At 37.0% G+C, this 25,201-nt stretch overlaps 2 protein-coding genes across 2 annotated transcripts; both read left to right on the top strand.

Moving 5' to 3' along the window:
• Positions 1–234: 234 nt before the first annotated feature.
• Positions 235–8,368, top strand: LOC103042396 (apoptosis regulator BAX). Its single transcript, XM_022673009.2, has 6 exons — positions 235–720; positions 2,538–2,574; positions 2,662–2,823; positions 4,486–4,615; positions 5,797–5,886; positions 6,742–8,368. Exons 1-6 carry the CDS (start codon positions 693–695, stop codon positions 6,838–6,840), a joined length of 546 nt encoding a protein of 181 aa, XP_022528730.2. The 5' UTR covers positions 235–692; the 3' UTR covers positions 6,841–8,368.
• Positions 8,369–13,021: 4,653 nt separating this feature from the next.
• On the top strand, positions 13,022–25,024 carry LOC103023787 (apoptosis regulator BAX). Its single transcript, XM_022673016.2, has 6 exons — positions 13,022–13,138; positions 17,181–17,229; positions 17,316–17,474; positions 19,182–19,317; positions 19,440–19,544; positions 21,730–25,024. The coding sequence occupies exons 1-6, from the start codon at positions 13,111–13,113 to the stop codon at positions 21,826–21,828; spliced, it is 576 nt and encodes a 191-aa protein (XP_022528737.1). The 5' UTR covers positions 13,022–13,110; the 3' UTR covers positions 21,829–25,024.
• Positions 25,025–25,201: the final 177 nt, after the last annotated feature.

The raw sequence follows: 25,201 nt of genomic DNA, 5'->3' as shown, positions 1-25,201 counted from the left end.
AGTCTACTAGTCAACTCGGTCATCCACTGATTCACTGGTCTACTAGGTAGTCCACTAGACCACTTGTTATTCCACTAGTCTACTAGGTAGTTCACTGTTTTACTCATTAGTCCACTAGTTTATTATGTATTCTACTAGTTTACTCAGTAGTCCAATTGTCTACTTGGTAGTCCACTAGTCCACTAGACTAGTCTACTCTGTAGTCCAGTAGACTACCCGGTATTCAACTAGTTCACTCTGTAGTCCACTAGACCACTCAGTTTTACACTAGTCCACTAGTCTACTCTGTATTCCACTGGTCTTTTCTGTAGTCCACTGGTCCACTGGGTAGACTATTAGTCCACTCTGTATTTTACTAGTTGACTAGGTAGTCCACTGGTCCACTAGGTAGTCCACAAATTTAGATTAGAAGAAGTTTGGTGTGTGCATGGTCTGAGGCCAGAAGCTAGTCTGCCGGCTTAAAGGCTGAGGAAACACGTCACAGACCTTTCTTCCACCCACTTTCAGCTGAACCAGTCACATGAAGCTCCCTCAGGCTTCAGTTGGGTTAGTATGCCTTGTTTCGTTTCTTGTATCCCGCCCGTCTTCAGACGGCCCTTTACCAGGGTGTGTTGTGAAAGAGTGACATATTCACCAGTGGACTTTCAGTTGAATTTTACTTCTACTATATTTTGAAAGTTGATATCTGGATCATGGCAGCTCAGGGAGAAGGTTATGCTGGTAAGTGGCACAACTGTTTAATATTTTCATTACTACAACAATTGATATTGTTCTTTATAAGAGAACTTACACTGTACATTATTTAAATTCATAAAAAAATACTGTCTATACTGGATGAACAAAATTCCATAAATGTTTGTGTTATTTTTATTACTTAATTTGTTGTGTTATAAAAATAATCTTCTTCTACTACTACTATAATTTTTATATAAATTTTAACTTCTGACTTTGTTAAACAGGGATGTTTACACTCTAGATTTTGTTAAATAATTTATAGATTTAGAGACACACCCAAATTAAGTAAATAAAGTACTGTACAGAAAATAATATAGTAAATTGTTTAAATATATAGATTTCTGGATGTACTGAACATTGTCAGACAGGTCATTCAGTTATGGTGACCATATAATAGGGATACCATACCAGTTGAGTATGGTACTAAAATATTTGTGTTTGGATTTCATTTCATATAGATACTTTAATTGTATACATTGTCAAAATTATATGTTTATGTTTATATATACCTTCAATATATGTATATATATATATATATATATATATATATATATATACAGTATATATATATATATATATATATATATATATATTTTTTTTTTTTTTGACACAGCTAATTCATATTTAATTGATGTAGTGTTGTAATTTACAGCACCATGCGTGCTTTCCTGTGTTGCGTCGTATTTCCTTGAAAGCACACATCTTTTTTCTTTGGGTGTTTTTTTTAAATCACCAAGGAAGTGGAGGATCAACGTACAGAAGTGGTCAGAAGTGAAACTAAATGTTTACCTTATCTGTATGGCTGGCCCTGTTTATGTTTTGTTAGGTATTTTGTTATGTTGAACAAAATATGAAGTGTAGAGAAGTATTATTATTAGATTATGTTATCCATCCATTGTAAAAGTGAAAAAGTTGGGAAAACTCTAAATTTCAAGTTTGAGGCCAACTCTTATGTTTTTATGTTTTGAGAAAAAACACCAGCAATTGTGTCAACTGAAAATCTTTAGTTTAAGAGACTAACATAAAAATTGACTTTGTGTTTTTAGTTGGCCTAATTCAAGTTTTTTGAAATGTGTATTGTAAATTCCACTGACTTTCCTTTATGATCAACTTAAAAGAAGGACTCATCAATGACACGTTTTAAATTAATGTCGTGGGCCCAACAATATGTTTTATTTTATTATAATTTATTACTTTTACATATCTGCATATATTGTCTATATAAGCTATCATACATACAAATACAAGTGTGATCAGCTGGACCCATCCAGTAAAAAGTCTATAAAAACTCAGCAACACAAAACATAGCAACTTGTTCTCATAGCCTTCAATACTGAGAGCAGGCAGTTAACTATTATAAAACACATACAGTATAGAAATACCTGGAGAAGACAGTCTGTGGAGAATGATTACACACTGAGGATTATTGAGAGGTGAGAGAACACAATATGCAAATAGCGTGGCCAACACCTGCAAGTAAAAACCCCTGCAGAAATGCTCAGTAGACCCTGTTTAACTTGCCCACACATATTTTTTTAGTTAGCCAACTTTTAGGCAGAAACTTAATCATCTTAGTTGATTAAATTGGTTTACTATAGTTTACGATACAATTCAATATTTCTTGTTCAGCTTAAAAATCACAATAACTAATGCAATACTCCAAAATCCAAGTAGATCTAATCTGATCTAGTCAAGTGCATCATGTCTTTAGAGTATCAGTTTGTTTGAGACATAAGAATAGGTAATATGCACTGTAATTACAGAATTGTCACTGTGTTGTATTGTATGTTCTCTGTTCAAAGTTAATCTGCTACGCATAGGATATAGGCTACTGATAAAGTAAGTTTCCAATCTTATTTATTTTTTTATTACTTCTCTGTTTATCCAGTGACCAAGCAATGATCACTTCTTCTCTTTATCCCCCAGCTTTATCTCTGAGCGTCTTCAGCGCACATTGGAAATTGATGCTGCAGTAACCAAAAACCTGTTGGACGAGACGGAAGAGGTGCCTGATCCCAACATTAAGAAAGTTGGACAGCGTCTACAGCAGTTTGGAGATGAACTGGACAATGACACAGAATTGAAAAAGTGAGGAACCTGCTAAATATCGAATTCACCATTATCACTGATGTTAGCCAACATTGAGAAAGATTTATGCAGCATTTACACTGACATGTCTGCCAGTGCAATTAGACTTCATTAACAATAGTGATAGTGGGGGGAAGATGGATGGATAGATGGATGGATGGATGGATGGATGGATGGCTGTTCCATTTCTAAAGTTGTCCAGGAAATACATAATAGAAGCCACTACCATCCACAGCATCGTCCATTGATTGTGACATGCAGTGTCTGGCTAGAATGGTCAGTTTCTGGCAAAAATCACATCCAAATTCTAGTGCTGGGCGATTAGTGAAAAGTCATATATCACGATATGGAATTTTTTATATCACGATAAGAATATATATCATGATATACCACATTTAAGTATGTTTTCAGTTATTCTTCAAAGAATATGACAAAATAATATCACTACGTACTTTCATATTATATTTATTTCTAAATAAATTAACAAACATGAAAATGAGGGTATTCAATTTGTAATTTCAGTTCGTTTTAGTTTTCTTTTAATTACCGTTTTTATTCGTTTCAGTTAAGGAGAACTTTCACTTTCAGTTTTCGTTATTTCGTTCTTTTTGGTTAACAATAATAATTGGTTACTTAGCTCTAGGTGATTATCATGCCGTAGCTTTATATAAAATAAAAATAGTATTAAAAAACAGATGACTACATGGCAGACTATTTCCTGGAGCCCAACCCAGCCTGAGAAAAGTGATGGGAAATCTCGGGTCAGGTCCAGGCAGAGAAATAAAAGTCAAAGTATCCTGTTATTATAAAAACGAATGGAAAATTAATAACAATAATAATATAATTCTGCATACTAGAGTTTAGATTGTCTGCCCAAACCCAAACCTGAACGCGAGGCCTGATTAATCCGGGTCCCTGGAGCACTGTCTATTCTGCTGAAGAAAATGGTCTGTGACGTGACGTAGAACTAAGTTCATTGTAACAAATCACACTGTGATTTTTGTGCGGATCCAAATGTTACAGCTCATCCGCGCGTTTAAAGCTCTGCAGTTGGATTAATGTCAGCATATAAATCGCATGCGTTTTCCTGCAGGACAAACCATTCAAACATGCGGACGATCTCTCCACACCCGATTAAAAAACATACAGTGTCTGTCTGGCTTAAAATAGTTAGATAAGCTATTAAATGAATGAATCAACATTCATTGAAAAAACAGTGAGACGTTCTGTATGCTAAATAACAAAAAAAGCCGCAACAAGCTAAGAATCTAATAACAACATTTAATAAAAACAGAAAAAGAGATATGTAATAGGAAAATAACCAATTAAACTGAGCTCAAATTGCTAAAAGAAATATAATCTAATGAATTCTGAAAGAGCAAAACGAAATAGTGAACACACAGACCGCACAGTACTACCAAATTCAATGAACATCTATTGGGTCCACACACGCCTCCAACATAGCAGTGTTCTTAAGCTTCCATGGTATGTGGCAAAAGTCATGGTACACAATGCCAAAGCCATTTCACACAACAACCAACATGTTAGTGTACAGTTTACTCATTAACTGTTTGTGGCTGATCCTTGTGTATGGCCTCTTTCTCTCAAAGTAAGTGGTACTTGACCACTGAGTTACAAATCAGATTTTGGTATCTTTTCTAGGATGATTAATAACCTAATGCCCACAAAAGAAGTGTTCCTGAAAATCGCCTATGAAATCTTCTCTGACTGGAAGTTTAACTGGGGCAGGGTGGTGGCACTGTTCTACTTTGCTTGTGAGTTTGTCAAGATGGTGAGTACACACAACTAGTTAGACTTTCACTAAATAAAAAGCAGACAATTACTCCAGCAACCTTGATATAATAGCCTGGCCAACAAGAATATTGGGAAATGTGTGGAAAAGAAAGGCTCAGTTACTGCAGGAGGACAGTGGTGGAGAATGCGGGATGCAATTCGTTTAAATAATTTTAGATCAAAGTTTTTGAGTTCCAATTTTATATTAAATGTAAGTGTAATTGTATCAAAAGCAGACCAGATTCTTAGACTCTCTCACACCCAATCCTTCTCATAAATGAAGGACTCTTATTGATCGCTATGATTACTCTGAAGGCCAGTTCTCTGGACATGGATAAAGCCTTGTATTGGACTACACTGACTGTGCACTTTGTACCAGATCTGTGAAGGGAGAAGGTGCTTCAGAGTAATGTTCTGTGGCACAATGCTCTATATTTTCTGATTATTATTCAGTCGTTAGTTTTTTTGCCCTAGGGATGAATGTTGTTCTATCACTTACCTCATTGCCTCTTAATATGCACTATGGCGGCATGGTTTTCCATTTTAGTGCTTTTTAGTGAGTCATGAACATTGAAGTTAACTGAGGAAAATGAGGCCTGCAGTTCTTTACATGTTGTTCTTGGTTCTTTTGAGACCTCCTGGATGAGTTGTCCATGCCCTTTTGGAGAATTTTGGTAGGCTGGTCACACCTGGGAATTGTTCACCAGTGTTCCATGTTTTCTAAATTTGTCAATGAAATGATGTCTTTTCATCTGTTCTTGATTTTTTTTTCATATTGGGGCTTTATGTGTTGCTTTTTCAGACATTTGATCCTGCTTCATTTTGAAGGTCATACTTCCTGCTACATATTTTTTTGGATAGCTTTTTTCCTTCGTAAATGAAATCACTTTTTTGCATTAACTGATAGTAAAGTTTGTTTGATAATCAGAAAAATGTATGTAAGTATGACAAAAAGCAGAAACAAAAATCTCTAAGGGAGAAAAGTGTTTGCAGCTCTTCTTTCTCTATTCTTTAACTAAATATGTAATTTAATCGCCTTAAAATGACCAGAAGACATTTAATTGTGGACTGGGATGATTTTTAAAGTATATATTAAAGTATATATTTAATCTGTTGTGTTTGGGTCCTTAACTTTCTTTCTCTCTATGTCTTCTGTTCACGCACACAATCTATATTCAGGTTCCTGATATCATCAGTAACATCATCAGCTGGACTCTAGAATTCATGCGTGATCATGTGATTGCATGGATCAGTGGACAGGGAGGCTGGGTAAGTTCCTGTTTGAGCTGTACTCTGGCTTTGTCTGAAAGAGCTAACTAGTTAGGCAGTTGGGGTATTTATCAGACACTGAGTATCAGTATCTAAGGTTTAAGGGTTCTGGCAGTGGCCCAAAACTTTGGTTCCCAAAACCGGTTGGTGACTGAATGTGGCATTATGCTTGCACTGTTAACGAAGAAGGGCTACACAAACGTGAATCGTTTGAATTAAGGGAACATTAAGGATTATACTTTCTGCAGTTACCCATATCATGTTTAGGATGTATCATCAGATATTAAGGAAATATGCTGTGTTAAAGCACCGACAGCTATTGATACAGTACGCCATACAGTATGTTATATACTTATTGGTATGGTATGTCACAGTAATCTGCATGGGTTATAGCCTCTGAAACTGCCCACAGCCATTCCCTCAGTCCCATTTCCACACCTTGGGTTGCCAGGTATAGACAAAAGCACACATACAGTGTTCTGCAGCCATTGAAATGGGAGATCTGGCTATTTTTCTGCTGAACAGGTAATCACTAATCTTCAGTAAGGTTTGCTAACCATAGCTAGATAAGTTCACTTGTCGTCACTTGTAGCTATGTGTCAATCTGGCATCCCACATGAGCGTCGTGTCTGGGGAAGAACAAGAGGTTAGAAACCTCTATCAGTGTTTGGAAATTGGGACTCCTGTAGCATGTCACAGTGTGAACAAAATGAAAAATCTCATGAAAACTGGAATATTACATTAAAAATGAGTTTAAATGTGTTTATATCAAATATTTCCATTTGGCCTCATTTAGTATCTAAATAAAATCATTTGTAGTCATTAATAGTAATTATTTTACTCTCTATCTCTCAGGACGCAATCCTCTCACAGATTGAAGCACCTTCCTGGACAACTGTCACTGCATTTGTGGCTGGAGTTCTCACTACTGCTCTCATCGTAAACAAAATGTGAAGATGAGGGAGTCTGACCATGAAGGATATAGCAGATGGAGAGAGAGATAGAGAGATGGAGAGAAGAGATGGAAAGAAGGAGACAAAAAAAGAGAGCGATAAAGACAGCTGATCAAGAGAACAAAGAGATGTAGGAGAAGAGTGAGAAACAGCGTTGCAAAGACAATGTTAGAACAATACAAACGTTTAACATGGCAGGTTGTGTAGAACTTCAGTCTTCAGATGGAGTACAAGGTTTTGCCCTTCGCAATAAAGGAGAGATGTTGCCTTTAATTGTGCAATTCAAGTATGTTCAGAGCTAGAACAGTTCAAAACCCTAATGATTTTTTTTTTCACAACTGACTTGTTTGAATGCAATGTAACAGCATTTGCAGCAATTTTACCATGCCAATTTACACACAACTTTATAGCATCGCTGTCCTTTGAAAAACAACTATCTCCATTTTTAATGATTTTTAGTTTAATACAAAGATTTTACAGACAAAATGTCTTGAAATAAACTCTTTTTCCATTGACATTTCATTGACAGTTAAGAACAGATGTGTGCAGACATAGACATCAGGTGGGGCTAAAGCACCACCAACTCTGCCCTTTGTCAACCAAAGTGCCCTTTTGAAACTTCGTTTAAAAATATATATATATATTATTATTAGTAAGATTTTACTGTGGCTGGTTTGAAATGATCTTTTGAAAGCCTGAGAGATTTAAAACGAGTGAAAACATAATGCCCTGAAATCAGCTCGCACACACCCGACCCTCTCTTCCTCTGCCGCGCGACGGCAACAGATAGGCTTCTTCTCCCCCGTGTCCCACCAGCCAGGTAACATACACATCAAGTAAAATCCTACCGTTTGCCCTCTAAGCCCAACATGAAATCATTTTGTTGTGCAGTAAAATGTCTCATACAGCACCAAACTACTACGCATCTTTTCCCGACTGGTCACCAGATAAACTAGCCGCTCTACCCCAAATCAATGATAGATAACGTTTTTTTTTTTATAATGAAGTGTTCCGCATGCGCTAAAAAGTGCCCTTTTCCCCCCCTGAGCACTTGCCCCCCAAAATGTCTGTGCACGCCACTGGTTAAGAAGGTTTTATCTCTTTCTTCTGTAAAGTTACTGTTTTGGAGACAGTATGTGTTTTTCATTTGACAGCAAAGATAGACACACACATACCCACACATCTACATCTTTTAGTCTCTTAGGTTAGTCAGTCAAAAGTAGCACTTTTAACTTATTTGTTTAATTTAAACCCATAATCTTCTGTCTGTTAAGGTCTTAAAACTCTATCCAACAGTGGGCTCATTTCTTGGGTTGGCAAATTGTAATAAATAACGTTTAATATAATATTTTGCTGTTTTATATGAGTTTGTTATTTACTGGATACTAACTAGGGACACCTGCCATTGCATACCTTATGTATATTTAAATTGAATTGTACCTACCTTGCTCTCATTCCTGCCGCAGGACGCAATATTTAATTGCCAAATAAAAGACGTTCTGTATTTTACAGGACAGGTGGCATCCCTACTTGATGTGTGCTAATGAGTGGGTTGGATAATTGGCTGAGAAAAATTGGTGCAAAAATAGGGAAAAATTTGAAATAAAATTATATATATATATATAAAAAAAAGGAATGGGCTCACCAGCTTGCTGTAGTTCGTACAAACATTTTTAACAATGCACTGATTTAGGTGACTGTACCAGTGTGCTTTAAGACTACAAACATTGAAAAAGTGCCAAAGAAGGTAACTCTCTCCTGAGTTAATGGCCTATAGACAACAGCATTTAGCACTCACTCCATTCATTGTAAGGTTCTGAAATGCAATTGCAAAAATACGCTGCTCAAAAGAAAAATTAATGGAAACTAAAATAACACATCCTATATCTCATTGAATTAAATTTTCGAGTTGAAAATCTTTATGTATTACATAGTGGAATTAATATAAAAACATAAAAATGATCAGTCTAAATCCAAATTGTTATCTCTGGATAAGGGGATCATACTCAAAATCAGCGGGAAATCAAATTACAGGCTGATCCAACTTAAGTAGAAATTCCTAAAGACAAGTTAAAAAGAAGTCTCTAGTGTGTGGCCTCCACGTGCCTGTATGACCTCCCTACAACGACTGGGCATGCTCCTGATGAGGCGGCGGATGTTCTCCTGATGAATCTTCTTCCAGACCCGGACTAAAGCATCAGTCAACTCCTACACAGTCAAGTCAATACATATGGTCTCACAATGGGTCTGAAGATCTCATCCCGGTACCTAATGGCAGTCAAGACACAGCGAACCTTCTTGCCACAGTATGTGCTGAGCTGCAATCCTAGATGCTGTTCTATTGCTCTTGATTGATTGATTTGTACAATTTTTACGATGATTCAGACATTCACCATGATTTTTTTATAGGTGCGCTTTTCTCACAGCAGATGTAAGAACAAGTCTTCAGTTTAAAAACACATCATAAATCTGACGTAGACTTTCTGTTAGAACCTTTCTGAAGAACAAATGAATGGAAAAGGCCCGTTATTCACTGCATTTTGTTTGAGTCTGGAACTGTCTGGTAGAAAGTTTCTTCGGGTTAAGCTATTAGCCATTCCAGCTACTGATTCACATTATTATGACATGACTATGGATAAACAGTAGGTCCCGACCCAGAATCTCATGCCCAGAGAAAATAATGGTCAACCAGTTTAGTTATACTGTTTGACAAGCATGGTAAAATAGTATATAGGCCATTCCACCAAATGGGTGCCATTTCCTTGTTGTATTGCTTCCAAATTAAACTTATTTTTTATCTTTTTTTTTTCAACTCTGAATCTTATAACATATTTAAATATTCGAAACATGTACTGTTCAAACTGAAGCTTTACTTCATGTTTTAGAAGGTTTCAAATATGAAGATGGTTACAAAACTATTACAAAAATATTTTCAGCATGTGTATTTTCTTTATATTCTCTTTATTTCTCTTCACTAATGTATGTAACTATTCTTCGCGTAGACTCCTCCTATAGCAGTGTATGTCTACAGTATGCTTAAATGTTTCCAGATGTATACCATAACACCCTATTTAAGCAGTTCCCCAAAGTGAGGAGGAGAGAGACAGAGTAGGAACATCGAATCGGCAAAACATCTTTCTCCAAGGCTGGCCTAAGAAGCCTTGAAGATTGTCTTAGTCTTTTATAATAAATAATTACACCTATGGCAGTGTCTGCGGTGTCTTCTTCCTCATCTTCAAGCATCTTCACAGCAAAGAGACAGCGATAAACGACAGACATTTAAAAAGCTTGTTTAAAAGCAAGTCCACTAATTCCTTTGATTTTCTTTTTTGAAGTCTTTATTTTAAAGAAATGGTTGACTGCATGTTTTAATAATTGATATTTATGACAAAAAAATCTTTCCTGTTACTGTTATTCATTCCTGTTACTGGAACTCCCTTCTGTTACTGGCACTCATTCTTGTTACTTTGTATGTTTTGAGTAACAGGAATAAAAGTAACAGGATACAATTAGCAAAAACAGGAAAAATAGCTTAATGGTGGCTATGCTAATAACATGAGGACTTTAAGCATATTCCCATCATTTTTCCAAAATCTTGTTTAAAAAATAAGATCTACGAATTAACTTTGGTAACAGGAATGAGTGTTGAAATTGACCTTCTTAGTCATAGTTACAATAAGATCAAATATACAAAAAAACTAATGAGGGAACTTAATTTTGGTCTTTCCATCATCTTCAGAAGAACCAGCTAATGTCACTTCCTGTTGTTTCAGATTGGGTAATGCTTTTCTGTGACTGGAATGAGTGAAACCCAGAGACACAACTAAAATGTCTATTTTAATTGAAATATTATGGATTTATTAAGAAAAAATATTAAAGCATAGATGAGATTTGGACTCACATATCAATGCAAAAAAAATACATCTCTAAAGGATTTTAATAATTATATTTCATGGTAAAGTTTATAGTTAGACCATGGGGACAGGTAACAAATGCTATTTTTTCAGTGTTCTAAAAATTTTTTTAGACATTATGCTTAGTAATAAAATGTATTTTAAAGTTATTTAGCTGGTAGACCGGCTAAAACCACCAAACAAAAATGGAAACATACCCTATGATGGTTAATGTCAAGAGCTAATCTGTAAACTAGTTTTATCAGGTTGTGCAAGTCAGTCTGGTTTTTCAGCAGGGATAATTTCAGACATTCTGGAGACTTCCGTAGTCTACATTCTAGTTTACATTCTGTAGACATTGTTTATAGACATTCTATCCTGTTGCCATACAGTCAACAGGTCAAAAGAACGTACATGTAGCCTAAATGGAGCTGATGTACAGTATATTACCCTCTGTGAACTATAGTGACTGAATATTAATGAATAAACTGAGTTTAAAATGTATATATTTAATAGGCCTTGATATAAACTACAGAGTATTTTAGAGAAATAAATCTCAAATGTTACCTCAAATGAGCAATATGGGGTAGTTTGAGCAGGGCACTGGGTGATGTATGGGTTTATGGCTGATTGGCTGAGATGCAGCAGCAGCAGTGTGCCTCTGATAGCAGTGAGATGCAGATGATTGGATGTCAGCAGGGGGCGGTGTTATTCATAGACTGATCTGCATATTGGGATGTGTACATCATCCTCGTATAAAGCGTTTTTTGAAGGTTAGGATTTTTTTTTTTTTAGAATATTAAGCAGAATTAGTATGTTTCCTTACTTCAAATAAACACATTTCAGCTATTAATGGAAGAAATATGGTTTAGGGTTTAGTGGCTTTTTAATAAATTGTTCCCTCAACTGAACTGATCATTCCCTCGGTTTAAAAATAACTACAGCTCTGGAATAAAATAAGAGACCACTTAAAAACTATGAGTTTTTTTGATTTTACCAATTTGAAAACCTCTGGAATATAATCAAGAGGAAGATGGATGATTTCAAGCCATCAAACCAAACTGAACTGCTTTAATTTGTGGCATAAAGTTATCCAAAAACAGTACGTAAGACTGGTGGAGGAGAACCCAAGATGCATGAAAACTGTGATTAAAAATCAGGGTTATTCCACCAAATATTGATTTCTGTACTCTTAGAAAAATATGAATATGAATTTATTTTCTTGGCATTATTTGAGGTCTGAAAGCTCTGCATCTTTTTTTCTTATTTCAGGTATTTCTCATTATCTGCAAATAAATGGCCTAAATGACAATATTTTATTTGGAATTTGGGAGAAATGTCGTCAGTAGTTTATAGAATAAAACAACAATGTTCATTTTACTTAAACATATACCTATAAATAGTAAAATCATAAAAACTGGTTGTGAAAACTGAAGTGGTCTCTTATTTTTTTCCAAAGCTGTATTTGTTCCCTTATATTAATAATTAATTCCCTCTATTTAATAGAATTAAACAGGATAAACAGTGTTAAATTTACAGAATAATGTATTAAATTGAGGGAATTGAGTCTAATGGTATAATATTAAGATATTATTTTTCTACCTGATATTTTAGAGCAGGGGTCGGCAATTAAGTTTGGCCGCGGGCCAGATTTTTTCCAAGCCATTACATGTCGGGCCACAAGCACTTGGCCGGTTGGGGGGGGATTGGCGGGCGCGGTGGCGGGAGGGCGCTCTTAAAATGACAAGCAGACATTCAAGTGGGCTGATGTGGGTGAAATCTGTGGACTGACCATTGGGGGCGCTATTAATGATATACCTGTTTGTTAAATTAAAAAAAACAAACGAATAAAAAAAAAAATAACAGAATAAAGAAGCTAGCAGTTATCTAACAGCCCGTGGCTCTATCAAAAAATCTTTAATACATTTTTCTGTTTTGGAAAATTAAGTTTCTAAATAAAGAGCATTTTTGAGACGGACAGTCCGATTTTTTTTTTCATTATAGTTCAACCTCACGGGCCAGATGTTTCTTGCTTGCGGGCCGCATCTGACCCGCGGGCCGCCTATTGCCGACCTATGTTTTAGAGGATCTGAATAAACTGAGGCCTTCTGCTTGGCCCCGCCCCAAAACACTCCTCTTTCCCACAGTGAGGACTGCTGCTGTCTTCTTCTGCCATAAATATTTTAAAATAAGAGGCTGTGTGTAAAGGGCTGTAGGGGATGTTCATGTAGTGAAACACCTTTAACAGATCCATATTTTCTCAAACAAACATCCCAAACCAGGCAGGGTGAAGACCCGCGAGGCCACGCCCCTTCCTGCCTCAGACCCGTTACGTCGGTCGAGGCGGAAGCTCTCCGCAATAACATATCGGAGCTAACATGGCACAGCAGGGTGAGGGCGACTCGGGTAAGTGGAGAGAGATAAACGGGTGGTTTACCGGGTTCAACTCAGACGGTAGGTTTATCCGGTACCAGAGCCGAGCTTCTGAACTAACTGACAAACAGGACAGAGCAGGTTTAGCGGTAACAGCTGGTCTCTCAGCTCAGCTAACACTCCGCATTAGCTTCTGCGCTAACTGAGCCTCCGCTAACGGTCTCAACCCCACTCACTCACGCGCCCGGGTTACTTACTGCTGCCGCAACCGCCCTGAGACACCGCGGGGTGATTTAAACTGAGAGAGAGAGAGAGAGAGAGAGAGAAAGAGAGAGAAGGAAAGAGAGAGAAAGAGAGAGAAGGAAAGAGCGAGAGAGGGAAAATGCGAGGGAGAGAGAGAAGGAAAGAGCGAGAGAAGGAAAATGCGAGGGAGAGAGAGAAGGAAAGAGCGAGAGAGGGAGTTGGAGAGAGAGAGAAGGAAAGAGCGAGAGAGGGAAAGAGCGAAAGAGAGGGAGTTGGAGAGAGAGAGAAGGAAAGAGCGAAAGAGAGGGAGTTGGAAAGAGAAAGGGAGAGAGGGAAATAAAGTGAGAGAGGGAAAGAGCGAGAGAGAGAGAGAGAGAGAGACTGACTGACTGACTGACTGGGGGTGACATCATCTCTCTGACTTTGTTTGTGATCAGCTGTTGGCTTTACCTGCTTTAGTTTCTTCTCAGCACCTTTTTTTTGCTTAGTCATTATTGTATATAGTTACATTTGCTTGCCTAAGACATTGGCCAGCTATCAGGGTTTTAAATATATAACTAGCTAGTTATACAGTATAATCGCTAAAGCCATATATGTTTGTTTTATCTAACCACTGTTTACTTTTTTACATAATGTGAATTTGTTAACTGTTTGTAATTTAGGTTAGCTAGTTACCTAAGCTATCCAGGCGTGTTATAGAAATTTGGACCAACTAAAATGCTTCAAAATGACTTGGAATAAAATATGTTTACATTGATTTCCACTGAAAATTAGCTACTATAAAAATTGTAGCTTATATAGGGCTACATGATGATACTTACTGACATATGTATTGTATGTCGGAAAATAAACAAGTGGTGCTGGCACACCGCTAAAATTGGTAGACACTGACCCTGCTACTTGAAAATCCATTAATTTTATCCATAAAATGTATTTTTATTAGTTATACTGGTTTACTGTCTACTTTCTCTGAAAGTTATGAATATGTGTATTGGCATCGATATTGGCAAATTACATACACGTATGGTATTGGCCCAGAATTTCCACATCGGTGCATCCTTACCTGTTTCCTTATCCTGTAAAGTTGTTGTTTTTGAGCTTAACTAGTTTATTGTATGTATCTTACTTTGAATTTAACACATAGAAATCACATGCATATTCTACCTTGTAAAACCATTTACTTCTATGATCTGATGGTGGTAGTGGAAGTGTTGGGTTTTGCCATGTGTGCTATGTGTGGCTCAAGGCCCAGGATGTACTCTCAATAGGCGTATTTGGTTAGGAATGTTATTAGTTTTCACTGTGCTTCCTCCATGAGACATGTTAGTTTTACACATTCAGCAAATGTAAGTTTAAGTCAGAAATGGTAAAAAAGAAGAAGAAGAAAACTAAATTGCTGCAATGATATAGGTACAGGTATAATCATATAGTAATGTGATTGTACCCTTTTACCTTTTGGTTATGCTAGGTATGGCTCAAGTAATGAAGTTTGACCTGGAATAGTTTTCTCAGCGTCTTGAAGTAGTTCCTGGAGGTGCTGAACAATAATTTGATGCTTTTACTTTATGCTCTTCTCTAGCTCATCCTAAATCTTATAAATGCAGTCTGTTACTCAAGTCAAATCCATTGCTGACATAGCTGTACATATACACTGAAACACAGCTTTTCTATTTCCTGTAGAGGAGTAATTTCAGTAGAATAGGACTCTGCAGCAGATGTGCCTATTGGAACAATTTCATGACTAATGTTAGGCATTGGCTGAAGTGGTAAAAGTTCCCCTCATCATTGAGCTGTGGAGCTGTGTTCTCTGGAATGATTATGCTTTATCCAGTATGTTGGGCATGACTTGGGCATTTGGGGGTGGGGTGGGGTGGTGATCATCCAGCATCCTGACCTCACTAACATTCTTGTTGCTGAATGCACAAGTGTTTAATTAAATAGAAATATATTGATGGCAGGATTGTTCACTAAGCTGCTGGCCCTTGATGATAGCATACACATCTCTCTCTTGCTCTTGTGGCCGACCACATTTTCTGTATGAAAAACAAAAAGTAAGAAAACAGCCAAACTTGCGAAACTTAAAATGTTTTGTGTCACAGCAATGATGTGTATATTTTATATATGTTGGTTGTTTGTTGGTCATGCTTTTATAGTCAAAGCAAAAGTACATGGATGAGTTTATGGCAGGAGATCATCTGACAATATGCCTGCCTCAGTGATCAAGAGCCCTTTGTGTGCCTAGTCTTTTACACATTAGATAAAATTCTAGCAGAATTTCTGAAATTCACTATTTCCTATTAAAGTAGGCCTAAATAGTGTTTTGGGGCAGATACCGATTGCTGTTTGTCTTTGAGCACAATCGGTAAAATGACAAAGGTCATGGCCATGGATGTATTTTCAAGAGGGGTATTCAGTAAGGGATATTATTCGTTTTCATTGTGCTTCCTCCATGAGGCATGTTAGTTTTACACATTCTGCAAATGGGAGATTGCATCAGAAACAGTAACAAAAAAATCTAACCACTGTTTACTTTTTTACATATCGTGAATTTGTTAACTATTTGTAATTTAGGTTGGCTAGTTAACTAATCTAGCCAGCAGTATTATAGAAATTTGGTTTCCACTGAAAATTAGCTACTATAAAAAGTGAAGCTTATATAGGGCTACATGATGATAGGTATTTGGTCAACATACTTACTGACGTATGTATTGAATGCCGGAAAATAAACAAGCGATGCTGGCACACTGCTACAATTGGTAGACACTGACCCTGCTACTTGAAAGTCCACTAATTTTATCCATAAAATGTATTTTTATTAGTTATATTGGTTTACTGTCTACTTTCTCTGAAAGTTATGAATGTGTGTATTGGCATCGGTATTGGCAGATAACATACAAAAAAAGTAAAAAGCAAAGTATGAATTGGGTAATAATAGTAGGTTTATAACCTTTTTGCCTTTGTACTGCCTGTCAAGTACAATTCTAACAACACATTTTTACCTGCCACAGTGCTCTCTGTATGCAGATGCTGTACTAATTTTTATGTATTGTTAAGCTACTAGCTAGAAATCACAATGGATAATATTAAGATAAACAAAAATGATTAAGGTGATGCCCATATATTATATAACAAGTTGATGACATAATTATTGTGACCGGCTTGGCCTTATTGTTTTTAAATATTCTTAAGTGAAGAATATGATATGATCCTCTCTCAGGATTGGCTAATTAAAGAAATACCAGATGATCGATTGCATATTTTGGCCTGATACTGAAACATACACATTTTTTTTTCCATCTCTTTAAAAATATGAAAGTTTTGAAGTTGTGTGTATAAAATCATCAGGGTTGTGTTTCCGGATATTTGAATGAGTCTAGTGTGAGTGAGTCTGCTGCTAGTCACTGATGACTCAAAGCATTTATCAGTGGAAACTGTTGTGGTGTTGTTTTGTGTCATTTTCCTTTGCTTACAGAGAAACTGAAACTATAATTTAACATTGCTATATGGCCCTTGGTTTCCATCCTGGCATTTTGGTGGTGTTATTTGTGTCAGGCAGTGGAGATAGGTCTGTTAATACTGGTAAAATTAGTCTGTATAAGATGACTGATACTATTTATATGTAGTGTTCTGATGCATTTAAATAGAATATGCAGTTATAGACACACACACACACAACTATATTATAAACCCACATGCACATGACATGATCTTTGGCTGTGGCGAGAGCATCATTATCTGATTCCTCTCTTTGTTTTTCTTTGTCGTTCTGTCTGTCTGACTGTCTGTGTTCACACCCACACTCACTGTATGTTTGTATGTTCTGTGTTCAAAGGCAACGGTAATGAACAACTGTTAGACCTGGGAGCTTCCCTGCTAAAAGAGTGAGTGTCTTCTTTATTCTTTTGCTTTTTACTGTCTGTGTTCTCTCATCATCAAGATCTGACGCCTACTTCTCTTTAACCCTCAGTTTTATCTACCAACGGGTTCAGCGTCATGGGGACAGCAATGCTTTGGTGACAAGGAACCAGTTGGGCGGGACAGAGTTGTGTGACCCGAGCCATAAGAGACTTGCGCAGTGTCTTCAGCAGATTGGAGACGAGTTAGACAGCAATGTACAGCTGCAGAGGTGAGGCAGACCACAGTCCTAAGCATTTGGAGAAGTGCTTATTAATGGTTTTGATGGTGCCGAACTGTAAAGTTGTGTTTTTTTTAGTAGTGTCAATAGCTGTCAAAATATCTGTGAAATTTAATGCACTAATCACTTGACTTGAAGTTTTGCTACAGCTTCTTTGCGTAATTCACTCTTATTGTTATAGCGATGTAAACACAATGTCACTATTGTTGAGTTAAACAGGTAGCCAGATTACTTTTTATTTTTTAAAGAAATATAAATGAAATCCCTCTTCATTCTCTCTCTCGCTTCTTCAAAATCTGCCAGCATTGTAATTTTTAAATAATAATTTGATTCAGCAAACCAGTCCCAGTATTATACATTATAGCACAAACCTATTATTGTTATTGCTATTAAGCCACAGCTCCATTATCTCTTTTTTATTGAAAGATTTTTTAGTTAAATAGGACGGGAAAGTACAATCTGCATGTTAAAATAGTTCCATACAATGGCCCGCTGCTAAAACAAAACACTGTAACAGCCCAGGAATAGCATTACCTAATAGCTATTATAGAGGTAAATTTTCACAAATACAACTATTAATAAAATAATATCTATTAAAAGTAAAGCATAATAAACTATCAATATAGATATTTTTTTACAGTAAAGTTAAGAAAAATAAAACTATACTATGTTTATAGCTATGGTGTTTGGCTTGTAAGTGCTGCATCGTTGCTAAGTTACGTGCATGTAGTGAAGTATACATGGAGAGCTTTGGTTTCTGTGCATTATCGCCTGATAATGGCACACATAGAACGCCTCTCAGGGTCTGAACTGACTGTGGTATGATCCTGAATAATCACAGAATATTTTTGTGATTAATGCAATTACTTTTTTTAAGCTATTGGTACTAGGGGTGGGCGATATGGCTCTAAAATAATATCACAATGTTTTATGGTATTTTCTTGATGACGATACTCTTGCCGATATGACAACAATATAATATGGCACAGATATTAAAAAATACATGAATTTTATCAGATTTGTAACAGAAGTCAATGATCCAGAATGTCATGATACTAATAATGCTCTCCAAATATCTTCATATATCCAGGATTAATGTAAAATAAATGATAGTGGACAGATATGATCTAGTAGATATGTAATGGGAAATGAGAACAGTGATTTTTTTTTTGCTAAAAACAGCTAAAAAGTAGGACCCTGATGCGACAATTAGGGGTGGGTGATATGGTACGATATGGCAAGGTATAATATCGTTCACGATATTCAAAAAATGTTGACAATATTATTGCGCACGATACGATATGGCACACCCCTAATTGGTACCACGTATATAAATATAATTAAATTTTGCCAATCTTATATTTAAGTAGTACACCAGTGCCAATATCACACCTTATGGCATATGTGCATTATGGTTTATTAACATGATTATACCACAGTCCCCCCCCCCACTCAAAAAAAATGTTAGAGAACTGGCTATGAAAAAAGCCAATGTGTTTTTAGCAGTTTTTAGAATGTAATACATACAATATAAGATGTTATTCATGAATTATTTGATTTATTTGTACATTTTATTCATCGAAGATGCATCCTTTCATTGTACTTATGTGACCTCATTTCTGCAGTACTCAGGACTGACCTCTGGGTGGCAGTGTGCAGTAGTTACAGTCTGTTTCTATCTTTTCTTTCCTCTGTCAGTATGATAAATGACTCGGCGCTACAGCCCACCCAAGACGTGTTTGTGAAAGTGGCTTGTGAAATCTTCTCTGATGGGAAGTTTAACTGGGGCAGGGTGGTGGCGCTTTTCTATTTTGCTTGTCGACTCGTCATCAAGGTGAGGATGCATCTGTTCTGTTCAACTGTCTGAAACTTTCTGTTACTTACTTTTTCTGTATATGGATGGTTTTTCATAGCCTTTTTCTTTTCATGTCCTACTCATATATATATAACCTTCAGGCTGTGCTGACTAAGCTTCCTGACATCATCAGAACCATCATCAATTGGACCGTAGACTACCTGCGGGAACATGTGATTAATTGGATCAGGGAACAGGGAGGCTGGGTAATTGTTCCAATATTATTTTTTCAGCTATTTCCTGTGTAATGTTCACTCTGTTTGTAATATTTAAATTTGTTAAGACTTTGGGCCCTATCTTACACAAGGACATGCAGCAGTGCACAAACCCAACATTTTCATTAACTTAAACAGAATAAAGAATAAAATAACATTGCCAGTCCTCGTAAATTACCTGCTCGTGCACCTTCACAGCATGAATTCGCAGGTCAGTTTCCTCTGCTGAGAAGCGCAGAAGAGCTGCGCTGTTAAAATAGCAATCCACCAAAGTCAGAGGGCACCTGCCTCTTAAAGGGAATGTGAGGCAATTGACAGGCTGATTGGTTTATTTCACGTTACGCCCAAAACACACCTCTGATTAATTAAGAGAATTAGTACATGCATTAGGCTGCTTTTCCTGTCATTTCAATAGCAAAGACACCTATAGATTGCCTTTAGATTGCTAAAATAGGGCCCATGGTCTTGCTTTATCCCCAGGTTGTGTTTTACGTTAGTTTATGCAGAATATCTGTTGATAATCCCATTCTCCCTAAAATATTGCAGTTTTTAATGGATTAAAAGATTTACAGCTAAGTATGTTTAGGAGGAATAGTTGTTTTATATATATATATATATATATATAAGCTCCACACACTTCTTCTGTCTACTGTACAGGATTTGTAAATTTTCTCATTTTCTGTTTTAGCAAATTTAATGATCAACCAGAAGACTGCTGCCCATAGACTAGGGTTCGTGTGTTTGTTACACTGTGTGACATGCATGCACGCCAAGGGAAGTCGTATTTTAGCAAAACACCAGCTCTTATGTCTTCTGATTTAAGGCTGAGGACAACAGCCTACCTCTACTTCCTCTAATTGGTCAGAAAGTCCATATCTTCTTTAAAAAAAAAAAAAGTATACCTTGTAGACAAACCAGACCAAGACCACCTCTTTTGGTCGGACCAAATTGTGATTTTTTTCTGACTGTCGGTTGGGCTCCTTTAACATCAGCTGTTTTGGTTCAGATCAAACTGAAAAGTCAGAAAGTCTTTGAAGGCACCGAGTAGTCCAGCGGTCTGAAGCGCTGCCACTATGAGCGGGAGGTACAAATTGGCCCTGCTCCCTCCGGGTGGGTAGATGGCGCTCTCTCCCCACATCACTCCTAGAGTGATGTCGCAGCACAGGGCGTCTGTGAGCTAATGTATCAGAACTGAGTCGCTGCTCTTTCCTCCAAGCACGCTGGCTGCTCGGCAAAAAGAAGCGGTGGCTGACTTCACATGTATCGGAGGAGGCATGTGTTAGTCTTCACCCTCCTGGTGTGTTGGGGCATCACTAGTGATAGGGAGAGTCCTAGTGAGTGGGTTGGGTAATTGGCCGTGTAAATTGGGGAGAAAATGGGAAGAGTTAGAAATAAAATTATATTTAAAAAAAAGTATTTGAAGAAACAGGACTTTCTAGCAGTGTGAGCTTGATCTGCATTCTAATTAAGAACTTCTCAAGAGGATTCAAGCCATCCGCATCAATGACCCAGCGTTAGGCGCAAGAATGAAATGGCATAGTTATTAAAGAAAAAACATTTTATGCGTATTACCACGTTTCACTTTACCTCGAGTCACACAGATTTCTTTTTTAACTCTTCTGTTATCTTTGTGGTCAATTTGTTGCTGACATGAATATTTAGACATACTGATCTACTTACAGACTAAACCTCTCCAAGCTTCACACAGTGCTCTAGCTTGTTTTATGAAAAAATGGCTGCTACGATCATGTGACATTTCAAAGTTTTCAGAGTCTCGTTTTAAATGTCAAGGCCTTTAGAATTTTACTAATAAAGGGTGGAGCTACTTTGAACTTGTTAATGGAATATAGATAGTGATTTTTTTGCTATGCCCCATCATTATACTTATAAGCCTTTTGGAAGCATTGGCTAAAAGCGCTGTATTTTGAATTACTGGGGCAAATGGAGGTGGAAAATTTGACAAGTAATGAGTCTTCAATAAACGAACATGCATGTCATCACTGAAGCTTCCTAGTGCTACTTACTGCTATTCGTCTTTAAAATAAAAAGTTTACTTCACTTTCTAAAAGTTAATTGTTTTCAAATGCCAAAGTTTTGTCCTAAACACACTCTCTCTGTCTCTCTCTCTGTCTCTCTCTCTCTCTCTTTTTCTCTCTCTCTCTCTCTCTCTCTTTAGGAAGGTATCCGGTCCTACTTTGGAACCCCTACCTGGCAAACTGTTGGCGTCTTTCTGGCTGGAGTGCTCACCACTGTGCTGGTCATGCGCAAAATGTGATGCGAAAAAGAAGAGAGAGCATGCGAGAGCATGAAGGAAAAGAATTATGAGAAAGAGAGAGAGAGAAAGGTACAGTCAGCTGATTAAGGGAACAGACATGCAGGGGAAGAGGGAGGGACAAAGTGAAGAGCAAAGATGTTATGCAGAGAGAAAGATAGAGTGAGCGAGATTGATTCAACAGAGTGAACGAGGAGAAGTTCACTCAATCTTGATGGCAAAGAAAGAAAGAGAGAAAGAGAAAGGGGAAAAGAGAGCGAGGAATAGAGGAAAGCTGGGGCCGAGCGAATTGTTTCATTGCTCCTCTTTACTCTTAGACTCTTAAGCCTATTCCTTTCCACACCTACATAATCAAACCTCAGAAACACATGCACTGAAAAAGGAAACGAAACGAGAGACAGACCGAGGGATGCACAGGAGGCTGGGCTGGGGCGGGGCTTTTTTTGTTGTTGTTATTTATTTTTTATTTTCTGTCAAATGAAATCAAAGTGGGGTTGCCTTTTGTCTTTATATAATGGGTAGTTTAGATGATTTTTGAAGAAATCAACTTTTAAGACTTTTCCTGCACTAGGAAATCACTCATTCATTTGCATGCCTACTTGAATCACTGTCCTCTAGCAATGCAAACATGAGGACGCACATATATATATATATATATATAAATACTGAAGTTGCACATACACTTGGACGCTTTAATTTAGGTTAATGTTTCCACACCTGTAGTTATCATATAGTACCATTTTCTGATCCAAATCAGTGAACGAGTTGACTGTGTAAACTTTGGATTGTTTTCCTCTTGGTTTGGTTTGGTTTGGTTTGTGTTCACACAGGTGCACCAAAATGTGTCACAACAAACCACATGATAAACTACTCTCTGCTTATTGGTCAGACCTGTCTGTTGTGGACACAGATAAATACAGGAAGAAGATACTGTGTTCTGGACTAGTGCAATTTAACTTGTAGTAGCAGCAGAAATGGCAGATTTCATGATTTAATAATAATGGGCTGGGCAATAGTTCGATATCGATTTACATGTATATGGCAATACATTTTTGTTTAGCAAACATAACAGGACATGAGGTGATTTCTGATATTTCAGTATACATTTTTTACAGCATCCGTCACTGACTGATTTTCATTACAGGACCCATTATGTACAGTAAATAAACAAATCCTTTGGATGCTTTATTTACAGTTTTGCTGCAGGTTTTATATTGTTTATATTGATAGTGGAATTAATTTGAATTATACAGACGTGAAGAAATATATTACAATATAAAATTTTGGCCATATCGTTCAGCCCTAGGTTGGATTAAGATCACGTTTTTTTTTTTTTTTTTTTTTTTTTTTCTTCACACCAGTAACAAACCGCTCCAGAGTTTGTTCAGAACTGGGCTGAGATAACACCTTCTCTCAAATGTCTTGATGTGTTTGTTTGGTTTGGATCTGAATATGAGTGCAGTTTCTGTGTTCACACCTGCCCAAATGAACCGGACTAGAAAGTCCAAGTGTGAAAACGCCCTCAGATTACAGTTACTATTTGCAAAAGGTTTCTAAGTGCTTGATGTTTTGATGTTTTCTTTTAATTACCCCAGTGTCTTCAGTCTTTTTTTTTTCTTCAGTCTGAGGCCTGTTTTTGTAATATAATTGAAAATAGGCAATCATCATCAGGCTCAAAAGGAGGTACTCTGCTGTCTCCCTCGTTCTTTCTCTCTCTTCCTCTCTTCTTGTGTTCGTTGTCTCCTCCAGTTTATCTCAACCTTCACTTCTCTTCTCATCCCCTCCTCTTATTGATTATGCCTGGAGATGTCTGGAGATGTGAGTGGATGTGATTGTGCTTTTTTTTTTTTTTTTTTAAAGATGAAGTTAGTTGAACTCCACCATCCATAGCTTTGGCTGGCAGTAAGGGCAATAATAACAACCTGACGAAGGTGACAATCTTTTTTTATATCTTCTGGACTGGATCATCTTAATGCAGTCCAGGGTTCTGCTGTCAATTTATATTAATAATAAGCCCTAAGCCTGGTTTATGGGTGTTTAAACCTGGAAAAGGAAAGGATGGAAATGTTACCCATTAAGGGATTCACCAAGAGGACTTCCTCTTAAAGGATTAAAAGGACAGTTTAACGCAGCCATAATTGTTATGCCTGATCTAAAATAAGTCCTGCCTGGTCTGACAAGAAAGAGAAATATCCAGATATTCTGGCCATTACAGTCTCCTCCACGTCGTTCCCTTTGTGAGTACTGTATTTTTTGCACTATAAGGCGCACTTAAAATACTTTAATTTCTTTAAAAATCGCCTGTGCGCCTTTTAATTTGTGCGTCTTTTAAAACCGTTGGTGCACCTTATGTATGAATCCTAGCAGTCAGGTTGTAAGGAGCAGTAAAGCCACTCCACTGAAGTACAGCATTATACTCAAGCTTCAGTTTAGTGGAGTAGCATTGTAATGCATTAGCATTAACCGTTAACCCCTATTTCCCCATTCAGAGGTGAGTATTATCTGCCTGTAGCCTGCTGCTAACCCCAGCTAGCACTGCTGGAGCAGCATTAGCATTACCCGCTAACCACGCTAAGCGCTAGCTCTTTCTCTGTAGCTTAGCTTTACTTAACTAAGTTTGCTACACCCCCACCCTTCACTATTCCACTATTATAATCTAGTGCTCCGTACGTATGAAAATAGACCAGAACTTAGACGTTCATTGATAGTGCGCCTTATAGTGCAAAAATACAGGCAAGTGTGAAATGAAATATCTGTATATGTGTGTGTTAGTGTGTTTGTCTCTCATTTGGACAGTACACTCTCGCACGAACTGTGTCTGTAGACACAACCAATCCCACAATCCCACTCAATAACCTGGTCTCTTTAGCGTGATCTCCTCAGTACTGTATTTTTTTCCATGGTTATAATGTGAAAAAAACAACAAAAAAAAAAAACAATCTTTATCGGCAATCACTCTTTTTATATACTTTTTTTTTTTTTTTTTTGGGTACAATACAGAATCTGTTGACAGTGCCTTGGCTTTTTACTATGAAATCGATTTGATACAGTCACCACTTTTTCATCTTTTTCTACTTTGTATAAATGTATGGGATTTCAGTAAAATGATGCCCTCAAGCTGTTTTTCTGTCTTGCTGTGAGCCCATTTCAGATGTTTTTGTAAGTCATAAAAAGAAATAAATTGTTTTTATGGATTTCAGGTCATTATTGATGACGTTCCTTTCTGTTTCACGTTCTTCTAAGAAATACTTACTGGATTCTGAACAAAAACTACCATTACTAATATACTAAGTAATACACTGGCATGCCAAAAATCACAAGATAGCTGTTGATTGAGTATGAATCTTGTGAGTGAGCCTGAACACTGGCCAGCGAT

The sequence above is a fragment of the Astyanax mexicanus genome, chromosome 19 (genome assembly GCF_023375975.1).
Source record: "Astyanax mexicanus isolate ESR-SI-001 chromosome 19, AstMex3_surface, whole genome shotgun sequence".
In the NCBI taxonomy this organism is placed as follows: domain Eukaryota; kingdom Metazoa; phylum Chordata; class Actinopteri; order Characiformes; family Acestrorhamphidae; genus Astyanax; species Astyanax mexicanus.
This window is presented reverse-complemented; position numbering and strand designations above follow the sequence as displayed.